This window comes from Stegostoma tigrinum, chromosome 17 (genome assembly GCF_030684315.1).
Source record: "Stegostoma tigrinum isolate sSteTig4 chromosome 17, sSteTig4.hap1, whole genome shotgun sequence".
NCBI lineage: Eukaryota > Metazoa > Chordata > Chondrichthyes > Orectolobiformes > Stegostomatidae > Stegostoma > Stegostoma tigrinum.
In genome coordinates this window covers 62,347,758-62,366,771 of record NC_081370.1, presented here as the reverse complement: position 1 = coordinate 62,366,771, position 19,014 = coordinate 62,347,758, and the positions used below count along the sequence as shown (strand labels likewise).

Genomic DNA, 19,014 nt, shown 5'->3' with positions numbered 1-19,014 from the left:
CCAAGCCCTCTATCTCCCTTCTGTATTCTGACTCACCATTGTTAGATATCCGTCCCACTACGGTGTCATCAGTGAACTTGTAGATGGCGTTCGTTTGAAATTTGGTAACGCAGTCACAGATGTACCTTGGGTACAGTAGGAGGCTGACAACACATCCTTGGGGGGCTTCAGTGTAGAGTGTTATTATTAGAGGAGATGCAGTTACTTATCCTCACTGATTGTGGTCTGTGAGTCAGAAAGCTGCAGAGGGTGGAGCTGAGACCAAGACCATGCAGTTTTGAGATCAGCCTGGAGGGGATAATGGTGTTGAAGGTGGAGCTGTAGTCAACGAACGAAAGTCTGATGTAGATGGCTTTGTCAGAACAATTACATTTAAACAAAGCAACCCTGCACTGTGCAGTAAAGATAGGAATGGAAATTGAGTTTCAATGGCTCAGTCCATGAATCTTCTCTTTTGATAACAATGTGAATGCAACATTAGTCAAACAGGTGAAGACAAGAATCTGAGGAAATACATTCTTGAAGCAAGTACAGTGTATTCATATTTTATTTGGCAGAGAAGTTCAAGGATGGAAAATTGTGAAAGAGCAAAAAAGCTTGGAGAATTGTCTATGGTTTTTCTTCGAAGAGAGTTCAACAGTGACAGTTCCTGTAAATGGTAAAAGGTGTGCTCTAAAGTGACTTCATACCATCAGCTATCAAACATACTTCAATGAGAAGTGGAGAGAAGCTACCTCTTTGAGTGTTCTGACTTGGACTACATTCATGTCAGTGTAAAGCCTGAACAATTTAGTTAGCTGTTCAGTTGTGAAATGAATACTAGAAAAAGTGGCCAAGTCATTCTTTGAGGCATCCATAAAATTGAGCTTATAGCATTCCTGATTAGATTCTGGGGAAACAAAACTGCTCCTGAGTACTATGAACAGTCTGAGAGAGTATGTGCATTATTAAGCCAACAAAAGCATTCACAATTAGCAGCTGGCTCTGATCAATGATGAGAAGCAAAGTTTATCAAGGCTGAAAAGAGAGTTAGGCTTTGCTGACTACGATGTTTCTACGCTAATTATTCCTTCCATGGTATTTTATTATTTCTTATCTTGTCCTGTCTTGCAATTGCTATTTAAGTCTAGACAAAGTGAAAGGAGCTTTCAAAACATGGAAAGACCTGGTTTTCTTCAATTAAATGAAAAAAAATGTGGTCACTGTAGTGCTTGACATGTCCCCTTCTAAGGGCTGTGTCACCAAATAAGGGAATCCTTGAAGCAAGATACTTGCTGAAATAGAATCAAAGGAGTTTAAGAATCATTTGGATAAAAGATAGAGCTTTTATGCAAAGGATCATGACAAGAAAGGTGTTAACAGGGCAAGATAGAATTTTGTGGCTTCATTCTTTTCGCAAATAACTGAGATTTTGAAATTATTCTAAGAGTATATTTTGCTGGGTCACTGCAGGTAAAGCCAGCAGGTGTTGCCCATCTCCAGTTGCACTTGATGACAAAGTGTGAAGCTGGATGAACACAGCAGGCCAGGCAGCATCTCAGGAGCACAAAAGCTGACGTTTCGGGTCTAGACCCTCTGATGAATAGGTAGAATAATTTGGATGTGGGAACTAAGTAGAATAATTCCAAGTTTATAAATGACAGTGAGATAAACTGTGAGGAAGATATGAAGATGCTTCAGTGTGATTTGGACAAGTTGACCAAATGGGCAATTACATGGCAGGTGCAGTATAATGTGGATACATTTGAGGATATCCAGTTTGGGAGCAAAATCAAGAAGACAGACTATTATGTGAATTGTAATAAATTGGGAAAAGGGAGGTGCAATGAGACCAGGGTGTCCTTATGCATCATTCACTGAAAGTAAGTATGCAGGTACAGCAGGCAGTGTAGTAGGTAAATAGTTTATTGACCTTCATAGTGAGAGGATTCAAGTGCAGGAACAAGGATGTCTTACTTTGTATAGAGCCTTGATGAGATCACACCTGGAGTATTGCGCGGGGTTTTGGTCCCCTTATCTAAGGATTGATGTTCTGGCTATGGAGGGAGTGCATCAGAGTTTTATCAGACTGCTTCCTGGGATAGCAGGTCTGATGATATGAGGAGAGCTTGAATTGGTTAGTGTTATATTTACTGAAATTCAGAAGAATGAGCAGGGAGATCATAGTTATAGAATTGATGACGGCTCTGTATTGCTTCTCTCCAGGATGTCTAATACTACTCTAAGGTAATGGCTGCCTGGCTTCTCATTGCTGATCGATACAGAGATCAGGGCTGGGTTTTCATGCCTTTGGCCATGTCGAAATCAAGGTGGGTGGGATTCAAACCTGACTCCGACTGCCCCCTTCCTATTCCAGTTGCTTAGGACAGTAAATGCATAATTCCTGCATTTGCCCATCTTGTTGTACGGCAGGGCATTTTAGAACCCCTGGAGTTTCCTTGGAGTCAGGCCCTATAATTGAACGGATCTCTCAAATGTTAATTCTGATCTCTCTCTCTGCACCTTCTCTACGGCTGTAACATTGTATTCTGCCCTCCATTCTGCTACCCTGATGCATTTTGTATGGTACAATCTGCTTGAATAGCATGCAGATTATTGCTGAACTGTTAATCCAGAGACCTGGTTAATTATCTTGGGGCTCAGGTTCAAATCCCGCCACAGCAGTTGGTGGAACTTGAGTTCAATAAAAGTCTAGAATTAAGAGTCTAATGAATGTCAGAAAACCCATCTTGTTCACTAATGCCCTTTAGGGAAGGAAACTGCCATACTTACCCTGGTCTGGACTACTTGTGACTCCAGACCCCCAGCAATGTGCTTGACTCTTAACTGTCCTCTGGGTAATTAGGGAGGAGCAATAAATGTTGACCTAGCTGGTGATGTCCTCATCCTGTGAATGAATGATTTATTGTTGTAGCTTTTTCTAAAAAATTCAACGTTTCACAGCAACTCCGAGTAATCAGGAGCCATAGCAGAAGCCCGGTCCACAGTTGGTTTGCATTTGGTAACTTCAAAAGTTGTTTGACAACTTCAATGTCTCAGGAAGCAATGTTTTATTATGAGCTGAGTGTGTTTTAACACATTGGTTAATGATAGGAATTGTTCTGAAAAGGTAACAGTTAAATTGACCAACATTGTTAAAGTGTTCGGCTGCAATATAGTACTATGATAAAGTAATCAAGATTTTAAATTGATGTCTAGAATTTGTGCTTTGATTTTTTTGAACTGATTTGAAGTGTAAATGTCTGTTGAACGTTGGAAATAGCAGTGCAGACGTTTGACCTCTTTGATTGGAAATCTATCTGTATGTGAACTTTAACGTATATTGAGCCCTGGAGTTTTGCTTTATGATTCTGTAATGGAATCTAATTAGGATTGATCTTCAAGACCCACTCATGTATTTAGCTCAGCAGAAAGTTGTTTAAGCTGCCATGAGGGCAGGGTCTGTAATGTCTATTTGACAGTTTTATGAGCAGTTAATAGATACAAAGTGTTTTTAAGAGGTTATTCAATGTCTGCTTGTTTGTTTTAACAAATTTATAGCCAGTAAAGAGAAGCCATTTCTAATTGTGATGTTGAATGGATGATTATTAATTTATTTGATCAACATATATAGAATAGACATATATAGAACATTACAGCACAGTACAGGCCCTTCAGCCCTCGATGTTGTGCCGACCTGTCATACCAATCTGAAGCCCATCTAACCTACACTATTCCATGTATGTCCATATGCTTGTCCAATGATGACTTAAATGTACTTAAAGTTGGCGAATCTACTACCGTTGCAGGCAAAGCGTTCCATTCTCCTACTACTCTCTGAGTAAAGTAACTAGTTCTGACATCTGGACACCGAGATCTCTCTGCTCATCTACACTACCAAGAATCTCACCATTAGCCCAGTACTTTGCCTTCCGGTTACTCCTACCAAAGTGCATCACCTCACACTTGTCTGCATTAAACTCCATTTGCCACCTCTCAGCCCAGCTTTGCAGCTTATCTATGTAAAAAATTTCTCTGTTTCATTATCCTGCTCATGATTTCTATTCATGTGGATTCTGGCTGAGTGATCATGGAGGGGCTATGATGGTATACGGGAGACATGGGAAATATAAAGGAAATATGGAGAAATTACAAGGCCATGAAGATTTCAAAGACTAGACTCGTATTTTCTTGAGTACTGAATATTAAGTGCTGATCTAATGTGCATTTAAGACGATTAGAATATTTGATAAGATTGAAGGTGAACAACAATATTTTCTGGAAGGAGTGTTCAGTAAGGGCAGAAACATAGCATTATGCTGCGTTGGAATGGTGTCAGGAACACTCCTTCAGACAAAGCATAATGAAATTTTGCAACTCACAATCCAAAACCTATTCAGGCTGGAGTTCAACTGAACATTTCCAAACTATGATTGATTGATGATAACAAAGTGTGAAGCTGGATGAACACAGCAGGCCAAGCAGCATCTCAGGAGCACAAAATCTGACGTTTCGGGCCTAGAACATCTCAAAACCAAGCAAAGCAGATAAATGTAGTTTGGATAAACATTTGTCAGAGTCTAATGGAATAGTGTAAAATGCATAAGGTGCTGAATGGCCTCTTCCTGTTCCTCTATTTTTAAACTGAATTTAGGATTTCCAGTCTTGTAGCTGGAAGTCCAGTTTCTGGCTTAGTTACATACGATACACAGTCAGTGGGCAGGTAACTATTTATAGTTGACAATGGATGTGGAGGACATGATTATTATGCGGGAAGGGATTTGAAACACTACCAGTTGCTTTGAGTATCACTTTCAATTCCCTAATGCAATGAGGATCAGATTGCTGCTGTGACAATGTGTGCACAATGCACATAACACACAGACACAAGCTGCTCTGCTGAACTGGTCCACACTGGTATTTATGCTTCACACAAGCCTCCTTCCAGCCTTCTTCATGTAACTCTCACAATGACCATCCAGTTCTTCCTCCCTCATGTGTGTCTAGTTTTTATTTAGATGCAATTGTTCCATTTGGCTTAGCCAATGCTTGAGATATTTACCATATGACACTGAAACTGGTATATTCCTACCGTTAACAATCAATAAGTAGAAAACTAGCTCAGAAAGAACCATTGACTTACCATAGATTCTTGCTGTGTATATCCTATATCATCAATTTCTTTTATATTGATAATATCAACACCTTTTGCTTCTACTGTTATTGAACAGTGCACCTCATTCTGTAACACAGTGGGATTATTGAACGATTGCTGCTTCTCCTCAGATTCAGTCAGGGCTGCTGTGTTCTTTTTATCCTGTCCCTTGCTTGTATCTAAAAGAGGCAAGAAACAGTAAAAAGTGATAATGTATAAACCTAACGTTTGTAATGTTTTACAGAAGTATTAAATGGTTCAAATTTTTAAAACTTCATTTGAAAAGTGTTTATATTTATTTACAAGTTTCCCAATTTATCTTTTCATTCGTTCATAAGATGGAAGCAGAGCTCTCTGGGCCAGCATTTATCACCTATTGCTAACTGCGCTAGAGAAGATAGTGTTGAGCTATCTGTTGAATCATAACAGTCCATGTAGCGCTACTTCTGAGAGAGTTCCAGTACTTTGACCCAATGACATTATTTCCAACTCAGGGTGATGTGTGCCTTATAGCTGTCGGTAAAGTATTAATTGCAAAATAATACCTGGGATTAACGTTTTTTGATTTTATATAAAATGTTGTACATGAAATTGGAAAATTGTGTCAGTTCAGAACTTCCATATGCTAAACTTATATTTGCTGAGCTTGAAGGCTGGAGATAAAATTGATTCTTGTCAAGGTAATTGAGAGACATACGTTTCGTAAGATTGTTGTTTAAGTTCTACAGTTTATTATTGGATGTAATAGTGAATTTCATTGAGATATACTGACAATAGGAAAAATTCAAAGGGACAGGCTCAACATCATTTGTTGACTGGAATAGTTAATGATAGTAAAGACAGAAAGATCAGACGCAGAACTAATAGTTTTTCCTTTTATTATTTTTGTAACCTCTAGACTTCACTGTTAACCCTGTGATTTGTACTGCCTATCCCTTCCTGTCAGTTTGCTTATCATTACAAAAATAAATTTTCTCTCTTACTTTATGTATACTCTTTGGTTTATAACATCTTTCCAAATGTGTAGGCCATTCAGCCCCTATAGCCTGCTCTACCATTTAATACCATGGCTCATCTCATCTCGGCCTCAACTCCACTTTCCTGCCCCCTCTCTGTAACCCTTCAGCCCATCACAAATACATCCAGAGAGGGCAGGAGTTGGCAGCCTGCTTCAGACACTTGATCCCAGTCTCCAAGATCCTGGCTGGAAAAGAAGTGCCTACACTTTAACTGCTAGAAGGAACAGTATGGAGCCCAGCTCACTCACTGAACTATAATTGAACTCTGACATTGGGAAGTTGAAATTCACACGAACTAATTTTTGATATTTCTGGATTTTCCAAAACTTATAACTTGTAACCTATCTCATTCTGCCTTCCACAGTTTCCTGAGAACTGGTCTACGTGAATGTGTAATGCATCGCTCCTCTGACATTCTGAAGAGAATTATTCACAAAACAATCTTCGACATTATCATCTTTGAAGATTTTGCTGTGTGTTGTGTGAAAGATTGGAATCTGGAAACCAGGGTTTTGGGAACTTTCAGACCATCCCACCTGTCCGGATGGGTGTAAGAAGGAACTCAAACAATATCTCAGTCATGCGATTAACACGTGAAAAAAAACCTTTCCAAATTTAAGTTCATCGTCATGCTCCCTTTCCCTGTGAAAATTTGGACAAAGAGCTTTATCTTATAGAAGGTCATAAAGGGAAGGATTTAGGGAGAGAGTTGAAGAAAGTGTCATTTAGTAATTGAAGGCAGGTACTTTCGCCGGGCGATGGGGTAAAGTGGTACCCAAGACCGAGGTCTGTTCTACTCAATCTTCAGAAGCATGTCGTTGAGTGCATCGGTGTGAGGAGGACAGTCACTGCTGTGTTCATCCAGCTCCACACCTTGTTATCTCAGTTTCTCCAGCATCTGCAGTTCCTGCTATCTCTGTTAGGAAATTCAGTTTTTCCTTTTGGGATGTTCGGATTTGTCAGTTCCCTGCCTGAGAATAGCTCAGACGGTTCCAGCTCGGACCCAAAACGTTAACTCGTGATTTCTCTACACAGATGTTGCCAGACCCGCTGAGCTTTTCCAGCAACTTCTGTTGTTCCTGAATTACAGCATGCACAGTTCTTTCGGTTTTTATTCAATGAATTTAGCTGCCAGTCAGGAACAAGTCACAACAGTAACTCAACTCCCCTACACTTCATGAGTTTGGCCGAGTTTAAAATAGTCCATTCCAGATTCAATCAGAGACAGCCAGACTGAACACATCATGAGAATAAAAGCAAAATGCTGGAAATCTGAAACAAACACAGAATGCTGGAGAAATGTGTCAATAGAGAGAGAAACAGAGTTTAACGTTTCCGGCCTGATATGACTTCTGTTTTTTTCTCTCTCTCTCTCTCTCTCTCTCTCTCTCTCTCTCTCTCTCTTCACACACGCTGCCAAACCTACAACGATTTCCTCTGTTTGTTTCAACAAAATATCATATTAACTAATGGTTATGGTGAGAGCTGCTTGGCTACCCTACCCAGTACCCAGCATCTGTTAAATCGAAAAGTAGACTATGTGGGTTTGAGTTAGGTCGCATGCAAAACATTTCAAGTTTTAATGTCTCATTCGGCACCAGCCACCTGTTCCTGTCAATTAACATTTAGACCAATGATGTTGAGGAAGATGAAGTCCTCGGGCCAGAGGTTGTTGAAATTGACAAGCATTTCAATTAAAAATATCAATCCGTGTGGTTCAAAATATCTGCCGCACAGTCACAGAAATAGCTTCATTCATTCTTTGACAATCCAATTAGAAACCATCACTTTTCCAGTGTGATGAGGAAATGCATTCACTTAACACCGTCTCCTCCAAAATGGGACACCACAGGCGGGACAATAATCAAACTGAATTTATATAGCTCCTTTGAAAACTGATTCATGGGATGTGGGAGTCACTGGCTGGATCAGCATTTATTGCCCACCCCTAGTTGCCCTCAACAAGGTGGCGGTGAGCTGCCTTCTTGAACCACTGCATTGCATTTGGTGTAGGTGTACCTACAGTGCTGTTAGGGAGGGATCCCAGGATTTTGACCCAGCAACACTAAAGGAAGGGCAGTATACTTGCAAGCCAGGATGGTGAGTGGTTTGGAGAGGAATTTGGAGGTGGTGGTGTCCTCATATATCTGTGGTTCTTGTCCTTCTTGATGGAAGTGGCCATGATATGTGTTTGGAAGGTGCTGTCTGAGGATCTTTGATGAATTTCTGCAGTGCATCTTGTAGATGGTACACACTGCTGCCACTGATCATCAGTGTTGGGGGGAGTGGATGTTTGTGAATGTAGTGCCAATCAGATGAACTGTTTTTTTTTCCTGGATATTGTGAAGCTTTTTGAGTGTTGTTGGGGCTGCGCTCATCCAGGCAAGTGGGGAGTAATCCATCACACTCCTGACTTGTGCCTTGGAGATGGCAGACAGGCTTTGAGGAGTCAGGAGGTGAGTTACTGTAGGATCAAAACTTTGTGTCTCCCAAATACAGCCAGCCCTTGTAGTTCCTCACTGCAGGATTCCAAACCTCTAATCTGCTCTTGTAGCCCCTGTATTTATACAGCTAGTCCAATTCAATTTCTGCTCAATGGTAATCCCCGAGGTGTTGATAGTGGGGGATTCAGTGATACTAGCATTTGTGAAAATCAAGGAAGTATAGTTAGGTTCACTCTTGTTGATGGTCGTTGCCTGACATTGGTGTGGCACAAATGTTACTTGCTGCTTGTCAGCCCAAACATAGAGATTGTCCACATTTTACTACATTTAGACATGGACTGTTTTGCTATCTATTCATACGATCACAGAATCACAAGTGTGAAGCAGGACAAATGGCCCTTTGGATCCACACCAAACCTCCGAAGAGCATTCCACTCAGACCAACCCCATCCCTGTAACCCTATATTCTCCATGGCTAACTCACCTAACCTACATATCCTTGAACACTATGGGCGATTTAGCACAGCCACACCTTTGGACTGTGGGAGGAAACCGGAGCAAACCCACACAGAGATGGGGAGAATGTGCAAATTCCACACAGACAGTCGCCCAAGGGTGGAATCGAATTCGGGTCCTGGTGCTGTGAGGCTGCAGTGCTAAACACTGAGCCACCCTGTTGCTCCTGTTGAGTTGTGAATGGTGCTGAACATTCTGCAATCGTTGGCAAACATCCCCACTTCTGACCTTATGACGGATGAAGATTATTAGTGAGGCAGCTAAAGATTTTTGGACACTACCTCGAGACTTCCTTGCAAAGATGTCCTGGAGTTGAGATGACTGACCTCCTGCAGCTACAACAATCTACATTTTGAGACTTTAAAATCACTGAAAAGATTTTACCTGATTCACATTGATTCCGGTTTTGCTACGGCTCTTTGAGGCCTCACCCACTCAAATGAAGCCTTGACATCAAGGGTTGTCACTCTCACTTCACCTCTGAATTCAACTGTTTTGTCCAGGTTTGAACCAAGGCTGTAACAAGGTCAGGAGCTGGGTGGCCCTAGCAGAACCCAAACTGGGCATCACTGAGCAGGTTATTGCTGAGCAGGTGCTGCTCGATAGCTTTGTTAGTGACACCTTCCATCACTTTACTGAGGATCGAGGGGAGACTGATGGGGTGGGAATTGGCCGGGTTAGATCTGTCCTGCTTTCTGTGCAACATAAGAAATGGGAGCAGGAGTAGGCCATCTGGCCCATTGAATCTACTCCACCATTCAGTAAGATCATGGCTGATCTTCTCGTGGACTCAGCTCCACTTACCCGCCTACTCACTGAAACCCTTAATTCCTTTACTGTTCAAAAATCTATCTTTGCCTTAAAAACCTTCAGCGGGGTAGCCTCAAACTACCTCACTGGGCAAAGAATTCCACAGATTCACAACCCTTTGGGTGAAGAAGTTATTCCCCAGCAAAATCCTAAATCTGCTTCCTGTTATTTTGAGGCCCCTTGTTCTAGTTTCACCCGCCTGCTTCTTTCTTATCTATTCCCATCATTATTTGAGATATTTCTGTAAGATACCCTCATTCTTCTAAATTCCAATGAGTATAGTCCCAGCCTACTCAATCTCCCCTCATAAATCCTCTCAATTCCAGAACCAGACTCGAGAACCTCCTCTGAACCCCCTCCAGTGCCAGCACGTCCTTTTTCAAGTAAGGAGACCAAAACTGTACACAGTACTCCAGGTGTGGGCTCACCAGGACCCAATATAGTTACAGCATAGCCTCCCTGTTTTTAAACTCCATCCCTCTGGCAATGAATGACAATATTCCATGTTCCAGGTAAAGGACATACCTGGGCAATTTTTCACATTATTGGGTTGATGCCAGTGTTGCTGCTGTACTAGAATGGCTTGGCTAAAGATGTGGAAATTTCTGGAGCACAAGTCTTCATTTCTATTGCCAGAATGTTGTCAGGGCCCATAGCCTTTGCACTATCCAACTGTTTCTTGATTTCACATGGAGTGAACAAAGTTGGCAGAAACCTGGTACCCACGATGCTGGGGACCACTGCAGAGGACCAAGGCGGATCATCCACTCAGCGCTTTTGGCTGAAGATTGCTATGAATATTTCAGCCTTATCTTTTTCACTAATATGCTGGGCACTTCCATCATTGGGAATGGGGATATTTGTGGAGCATCCTCCTCCAGTGAGTTGCATAATTATTGATCACCATTTACGACTGGATGTGTCAGGACTGTAAAGTTTAGACTTGACATATTGTTTGTGGCATCACTTAGCTCTGTCTATCACTTGCTGCTTAAACTGTTTGACATGTAACTTGTCCTGTTCGGTGGCTTCACCAGGTTGATACCTCATATTCAGGTATGCCTGGCGCTGCTCCTGGCATGCCCTCCTGCACTCTCCATTGAACCTTGGCTTGATGGTAATGGTTGAGTGGGGGACATGCTAGGCCATGGGGTTACAGATTGTGCTGGAGAACAGTTCTGCTGCTGTTGACGACCCACATTGCCCCATGGATGCTCGGTCTTGACTTGCTAAATCTGTTTGAAGTTTGTCCGATTTAGCACGGTGATAATGCCACACAACACGATCAAGAGTTTTCTCAATGTGAAGGTGGGTCTTCATTTCACAGTCCTTGTGGAGATGGTTGGTCTTACTGATACTATCATGGACAAATGCATTTGCAGCTGGCAGATTGGTAAGGATGGGGTCAAGTATGTTTTTCCCTCTTGTTGGTTCACTCACCACCTGCTGCAGATCCAAACCCCTTATCTAATTGCAATTCCTATCAATGATGCTGTCAAAGAGTGGAATAATTGAAACTTGATAAATATGATAGTTATTACATCTGAAATACTCCTCTAAAATCCATAATTCCTTCAGTGGCTTTCATTGCTCTGCAGTATTTATTGTATCTGATTGAAAGTCAGATGCCACAACCATTTGGAAATATAGTTCACATCTTGCCGAAAATATTTGTTTTCCCTTCATTGTGTCACACATGTTGACAACGCTAGAACTGACATTTGTCCACTGTGCTAACTCTCAGCACTTTATGTGTGCTCTAACACAGAGAAACAAACTACAAACTGGACAGAAATAAAAGTAACAAGGAAGTTGGCAACAACACATTAACAGCAAGACTTGATAGAATGAGTGAGGAGAGAGTGAGCACAAAGGAATAAAATCAATATTTTGAAACTTTGAACGTAGACAAAGAAACAGCTTAATTGCTTCTTGCCTTATTCTTTGAATATATGGTGGACAGGAATGCTTTCATACCACAACAACTTTGGGAACATTTGGCCCGTTTTGCAGTTAATTTCAGTTATAGTTTCAATGCTATCTCTTAATCTCATCTTTCTTTAGAAATTGCTACAAGTTACATGAACATGTGAAATTACTTCTAATATACGTAAGTGAGGAGAGGTGCTTTAAGATATGATTATCAAGGAAGCTCTATTATCCTTAGAAAAAACATTCTCAGAGGAAGAGAGGAGCAGAGGGGTCTAGAATCATACACAGTAAAATCCGTGAACAATGCAAATCAAGTCCCCTTCTCCTCTCCAAAGGAATAGAACTGAAAAGCAGAAAAGTTATTCTTAAACTTGTGCAGACCTTGATTAGACTACACTTGGACTCTGTCCACAGTTCTGGGAACCACATTATGAGAAGAGATATAGAAAAATTTGGCATATGAGAAAAAGGATTCAAAAAGATAATGCCAGAAATGTGAGGATATAACTGTCAGGAAAATGAACAGGTCAGGGTTAGTTCCTTTAGAGAAGATTAACGGAGCGACCTAAAAGAAGTCTTTAAAACAATGAAGGATGTTAATTAGTCAAATATAGAAATGTTTCCACTAGTGAGGGTGTCCAAAACTAGGAGCCTTAAAAATAGGGGAGTTAGTCATAAAACCAGTTCAGAATTAAGGAGCAGCTTCTTTCCCTAGAGGATGGTAAAAATGTGGCACATGCTACCAAGAGGAGCAGCTGAGGAAAATAGCAGAGATATTTTAAGGGGCAGCTAGATATGCACATGAGGGAGAAAGAAATACAAGGATATGCAGTTTGCTTTCAGCTCAGTCAACTCGTCTTGACCTACTCAGAGCCCTCATTATTTCCTTTTAGCTTCTCTTCTTCCCTGTCCTACTGACTAATATCCCTTTGTTTCCCCCTCTCTCCTTCTCTCTCTGGGTTTCATCCCCAACTATTCATCCCATCCTTGTCATCAAACTAAACAGCACCTTTTCCAAGATGCTATCAGTTCTAAGGAAGGGTCACTGGAATTGAAACATTAACTCTGTTTCTCTCACCCAGACGCTGCCAGACCCGCTAAGTTTTCTAGCACACTCTGTTTTTGTTGTAAGGATCTGCAGATTGGGTTGGATGAAGGATGTTAGGTGATGGCTTGTGTGGAGTATAGACTTCAGCACAGTGCACTTAGACTGAGTGGCCTGTTTCTGTGCTGTACTTTTTATAATTTTCCATTTAACAGTGATGGACATAGTGGTGTTGTGGTAATGTCACTAGACTGGAGGTCTGATTCAAAGCTGTAGGGATATGGGGTCAAATTCGAGCTCAGCAGCTGACAGAACTTTTAAACTCAAATAATGAAACCTGGAATCGAAAGCTAATCTCTGCGAAGGTGATCATTGTATTCCTGTTGCTTGTTGTAACTTTTAATCATTGTAACTCTCTTTAGCCAGAAATCTGCCATCGTTAGCCAGCCTGCATGTGACTCCAGGTCTACTGCATGGAGGTTGGCTCTGAATTGGCCCTGACACACCATTCACTTCAAAGGGATGGGCAGCAATACAAACATCTCCAAGGAAACAGAAGGGCACAAACCTCTTCATGATGGATCTTTGTTTATGAGAAAAGAAAACATCTTGGAAATAACTCATACAATTTTTTGAGCAAGAACCATGCAAAGCCAAAATGCTAGACAGATAATTTAATTCCACCACAGGTATGACCATCATAAATCACAATGTCAGAGATGTGGAATCAGATTGCTTTCACCACTGGAATAAATTGTACGCCATTGTACATACTATTTATACCATTGTTCCGGTCTCTAGATGCACTGGGCATCACCAACATCCTGCATATGGGCTTGCGACCGTGAAATGAATGCCAATCACTTGGTGCTAACAGTATTTGTGAGACAGATTACGTGAGAGGAGCACTCTGGCATGCACATAGTGGTGGACACAACATCGCTGGCTCATAGCACAAGCTATTTTGTTTATAGTCATCAGAGGAGCAGCAGAACCAATTTAAAAATAGATCTGTAAAACTATCTTTCATAAGTATCGGGTCATCTTATTGACATAAAACAACTGGGATTCCCCTTGGACACATTTTTAATCCAATGGTCAGGAAGCAGAGTCATTTCTTTGTAGTTCAATGTCTGTCTGATAACTATGATGGATCTGGATAAATGTCACATCAACTGGGACTCAACAATCTCGCTCATAATTTTAACTTTTGTCTGTCTCCAAAATATTGACAGACAAATGTCACCAAGAATTTCTGAAGTGTTTTAGACAAAAAGCCCCGCTGAGATGCCAGCTGAGCGAACATCCTCATGATAATGGGCACAAGGGAAAAAAGTGAACTGGATAATGAGCAAGCTATTAACTCTCTCAGATCAATCATTTTAATTGGCATGGTGGCTCAGAGGTTAGCACTGCAGCCTCACAGTGCCAGGGACCCGGGTTCGATCCCAGCCTCGGGTAACTGTCTGTGCGGAGTTTGCACATTCTCCCCGTGTCTGCGTGGGTTTCCTCCGGGTGCTCCGGTTTCCTCCCACAGTCTGAAGATGTGCAGGTTAGGTGGATTGGCCATGCTAAATTGCCTGTAGTGTTCAGGGGTGTGTGGGTTATAGGGGCATGGGTCTGGGTGGGACGCTTCAAGGGGCGGTGTGGACTTGTTCGGCTAAAGGGCCTGTTTCCACACTGTAGGGAATCTAATCTAATCCCATCACTTATTCTGGTCTTTATGAAAAGTTGTAAGTGCATTGTCTTTGGCAAATACACCTGGATAGCTTCTGGAGGGAATTTTCTGGGCATAAGCTGTGGTGTCAAGATAATTTCGCTGGATTAATAATTGAGACCCTTCGGTCTAATGTCCTGGGAACAGGGTTCAAATCTCATTTTAGCAGATTCAATTCAGTAACATTTAGAATTAAGTGCTAACCCAATCATTGGATATTATGTTCAAGGGCATCACCGCTACTAATCTCCATGACCAAAATCCTAGTTCCACTGACCAGAAAGTAAACTGGAGGCTAGGAATCCTGCAGCAGTTATCTCACCTCCTGACTCCCCAAAATCTGTCCACCATCGACAAGGCACAAGTCAGGAATGTTCCCACTTGTCCAGATGAGTGCAGCCCCAACAACAATCAAGGAACTGACACCACCCAGGGCAAAGCAGCCCACCTGATTGGCACCACATCCACTCCCTCCACCACCGACGCTCAGTAGCAGCAGTGTGTTTTATCTACAAGATGCACTGCAGAAATTCACAAAACATCCTTAAGAGCACACTCCAAACACACAACTGCTTCCATCTAGAAGGAGAAGGGCAGCAGGTAGATGGGAATGCCATCAGTTACAAGACGCTCACACCCTGACTTGGAAATATATTACTGTTCATTCAGCATCACTGGGTCAAAATCCTGGGATTCCCTCCCTAACAGTGCTACGGCTGTGTCTTTAGCTAAAGGCAAAATACTGCCAGTGCTGGAAATTTGAAATCAACACAGAAATTGCTGGAGAAACTTAGCAGGTTTGGCAACTTTTGTGGAGAGGTTCAGTCCAGTGACTCTTATTCAGAACATAAGAGTCATATTGAACTCGATATGTTTTTCTCTCCACAGATACTGCCAGACATGCTGAGTTTCTCCAGCATTCTCTGTTTGTTTCTGTGACTGTAGCTTTGACCAGAGGGTTAAACAGTGGTTCAAGAAGGCAGCTGGCCACTATCTTCTCAAGGTCAATCAGGGATGGGAAATAAATTACAACAAAATTCTGCGGTTTCTGGAGCTCTGAAATTTAAACAGAAAGTGCTGATGAAGCTGGCAGCAGCTTATATGGCGTGGGGTGGCTGGGGAGAGAGAATGACAGAGCTCTGATTTCAAGTTCAATATGATTATTTTTCCCAAACAATATGAATAATCAATGCCGTTCACTTGCCCTGAACAAATACAATGCAAGTGTGTAGTGACAGATAAAGCAGTAGAGTCAACTGGATATCTCTTACAAAGGGCTAGCATGGGTACAATGGGCTGGCAGACCTCTTTGGCACATTAGACCATTAGACCATAAGACTATAAGACATAGCAGCAGAAATTAGGCCATTTGGCTCATCGAGTCTGCTCCGCCATTCAATCATGGCTGATAAGTTCCTCTACTCCATTCTCCCACTTTCTCCCTGTAACCCTTGATCCCCTTGATAATCAAGAACCTGTCTATCTCACTCTTAAATGTACTCATGATCTGCTCTCCACAGTCTTCTGTGACAGTGAATTCTGTAGATTCACCACTCTCTGGCCAAAGAAGTTTCTCCACATCTCCATTCCAAAAGGTCTTCCCTTTACTCGAAGGCTGTGCCCTTGGGCCCTAGTCTCTCCTACCAATGGAAACATCTTCCCAACATCCATCTGTCCAGGCCATTCAGCATTCTGTACATTGTACAATGCTATCAAGGATGATACCGTTCACCTCACAGTAATGCCACGGGAGGGGCGCTCACACCTTCACTGAGCTCACTTAACATGTAGTTAGATGAGGTTTGTTTGGGTTTGCCCAGGGCTACCCAGTCCTTGCCCCTTGAGATGCTGAGGAAAGGGCACTATCTGCCAATTATGGCACATTGCTCTGAGTCGGTTCATAGTCATAAGTGATCTGTCCCAGGGCCAGCACTTCCACTGAGAGACCAGAGAGGGAGAGAGAGTCCAAACCCACCCCTCTGTGAGGGGAGATGGAGAGGGAGTCCAAACCTGCCCCTCAGAGAGGGGGAGATGGAGAGGGAGTCCAAACGTGCCCCTCAGAGAGGAGAGGGAGAGGGAGTTCAAACCTGCCCCTCAGAGAGAGGAGAGGGAGAGGGAGTCCAAACCCACCCCTCAGCGAGGGGAGATGGAGAGGGAGTCCAAACCCACCCCTCAGAGAGAGGGAGAGGGAGAGGCAGTCCAAACCCGCCCCTCAGAGAGAGGGAGAGGGAGAGTCAGTCCAAACCTGCCCCTCAGAGAGAGGAGATGGAGAGGGAGTCCAAACCTGCCCCTCAGAGAGGGGAGAGGGAGAGGGAGTCCAAACCTGGCCCTCAGAGAGAGGGAGATGGAAAGGGAGTCCAATCCTGCCCCTTGGTGAGGGGAGATGGAGAGGGAGTCCAAACTCGCCCCTCAGAGAGATGGGGATGGAGAGAGAGTCCAATCCTGCCCCTCAGAGAGGGAGAGGGAGAGTGAGGGAGAGTGAGTCCAAACCTGCCCCTTAGTGGGGGAAAGGATGTCCCCGGTAGCGGAGCCGCGGAGATTCGGCCCTGGTTCCTGATTCTGCCCCTGCTCCCTGGGGACGGGTTCAGGGTCAGGGACAAGGGATGAGGTCGATGAGGCTGGGAAACCTGAAGCTCCTCTCCGCTGGCCACAGGCCGGAGACCATCAGCAAGTGCCCCGGGGTGGGGGTGAGAGACAGTGCGCTTCGTTCGGACCTGTACCCCTCTTCCCTCGAGCCTCATCAATTACCCGCCGCCCCCACCCCTACTGCTTTCCACATAAAACCCACAGCCCCCTGCATTCTCCTGCCGCCAGCACAAGTCCCTTTACCAGTGAGCCCGGCGCGGCCATTCAGCCCGTCCACCCCCCGCTGCTGGGTAGTACCAGCGCAGGTGCAGGTAGAAATGCTGCAGTGAGTTACCAGCTGCCGATTGGTATTCACTGGCTGTAAGCGGCACTGCGGATGCTGGGACCGGGAGGAGGACTTTCCAACCCGTGCGGCCGCTCAGCCCCAACCGAGCCCACCGGAAAGGCTTGCCCGGAGGGTCTAAACGTCTCCCCGGTTTGAATAAAGCAATGCAACAACCCGGCCCAGCACCGGGCCCTTTATTCTCTCACAGAGCTCTGGTCTACTCGCTCACCTTTAGAGGTTATTTTACAGCACGGGAAGAGGCCCTGCGGCCCATCGTGACCTTACCGACTGTTCTAGCAAAGGGAGGAGGACCAATCTCCCTAGGCCTGGCAGTCAAACCAAATGAATCCCACTCCCCCTCCGATTTTCAGCGTTTCTTGAGCAGCCCCTTTCCCCGGTGGCTCTCCACACTGGGTCACAGCGCAGCTCAGAGTCAGCCACATTGCTGTGGGTCTGGAGTCACATGTGGGCCAGACCAGGTAAGGATGGCAGTTTCTTTCCCTAAAGGGCATTAGTGAACCAGATGGGTTTTTAAAATAACATCAGATGACAGAATCTCCGATTATAACAGGGCAGAAGGAAGCCATTCGGCCCATCGATCCGTTATATCCCCTAGTGCCAGTCTCTTGTCTTGAGCCCGCATCCCTGCACATCGCACCCAGATAGATTAACTGAATGCAGGTTTCTCTACCTGTCGCTATGGGATTTCCCCGTGCCCCCGGGACATTCACCCTTGGGGGGAGGGGGAGGGTGGGGGTGAGGCTATGCCATGACCACTCGGCCAGGCCCTCAGGGTAGAATGCATGTTCCCGCCCGGGTAGCTCACCTTGCCGCTGGCCTTGCGGGAGAGTGCGGTGCCGCCCCCGGAGCCCCCACAGCGACCGCCGGGCCACCGCCGCCGCTCCGCTCGCTTCCATCCGCCGCTCTCCCTCTCGCTTAACGTCCCGGGCTCCGCTCCAAGGACATGCCTTAGCGGTGTCAGTGAGCAGACACTGCCCGCCGGGTGGGGGCAGGCAGGGCTAGCACATTCTCTACCACCTCCAACCCCCCCCCCGCCCACTTCTTCCTCCTGCCCCCTCACAGGGACCCTGTCTCCCTGCCCTGCCAGCGCGCTGCCAGTACGCATCTGAATCTTGCCTGTTTTATTTAAAGGCACAGTGTATCCAACCTGCTGTTCAAATAGCAACGGGGCACTTCACAAGCACTTCACAAATCGATCTACTTTTGAACCGAGTCTTTAAAAGGGCTAGTACGGAGATGATGGGTCGCACTAACACTTCCTGCCGTTTGCAGTTTACGATTCTCTGAGCAATTAGACATTGCCCCAGTGCGCTCCACCTGTGACTAATGTTAGAAAGAAGGGGATTTCACTGCCAACGCACGGAACATCTCTAAGGAAGCGATTTCAAACCCCATTTCAGAGCCTCCAGGAAGGGATTTAAATTGGCTGCCCCTCAGCCGGCCAAGTGGTTGCCAGCGATCGCCC

The 19,014-nt window shown here is 44.1% G+C and overlaps 1 protein-coding gene across 1 annotated transcript in view; it reads right to left on the bottom strand.

Moving 5' to 3' along the window:
- ano1a (anoctamin 1, calcium activated chloride channel a) overlaps nt 1–18,528 on the bottom strand; it is a 208,274-nt gene extending 189,746 nt beyond the window's left edge. The window contains exons 1-2 of the mRNA XM_059652199.1: nt 18,355–18,528; nt 5,123–5,313 (exon numbers count right to left, since the gene is read on the bottom strand). Coding sequence (XP_059508182.1) covers nt 5,123–5,313; nt 18,355–18,445 — 282 coding nt within the window. The 5' untranslated portion in view covers nt 18,446–18,528. The remainder of the gene's footprint in view (nt 1–5,122; nt 5,314–18,354) is intronic.
- Nucleotides 18,529–19,014: the final 486 nt, after the last annotated feature.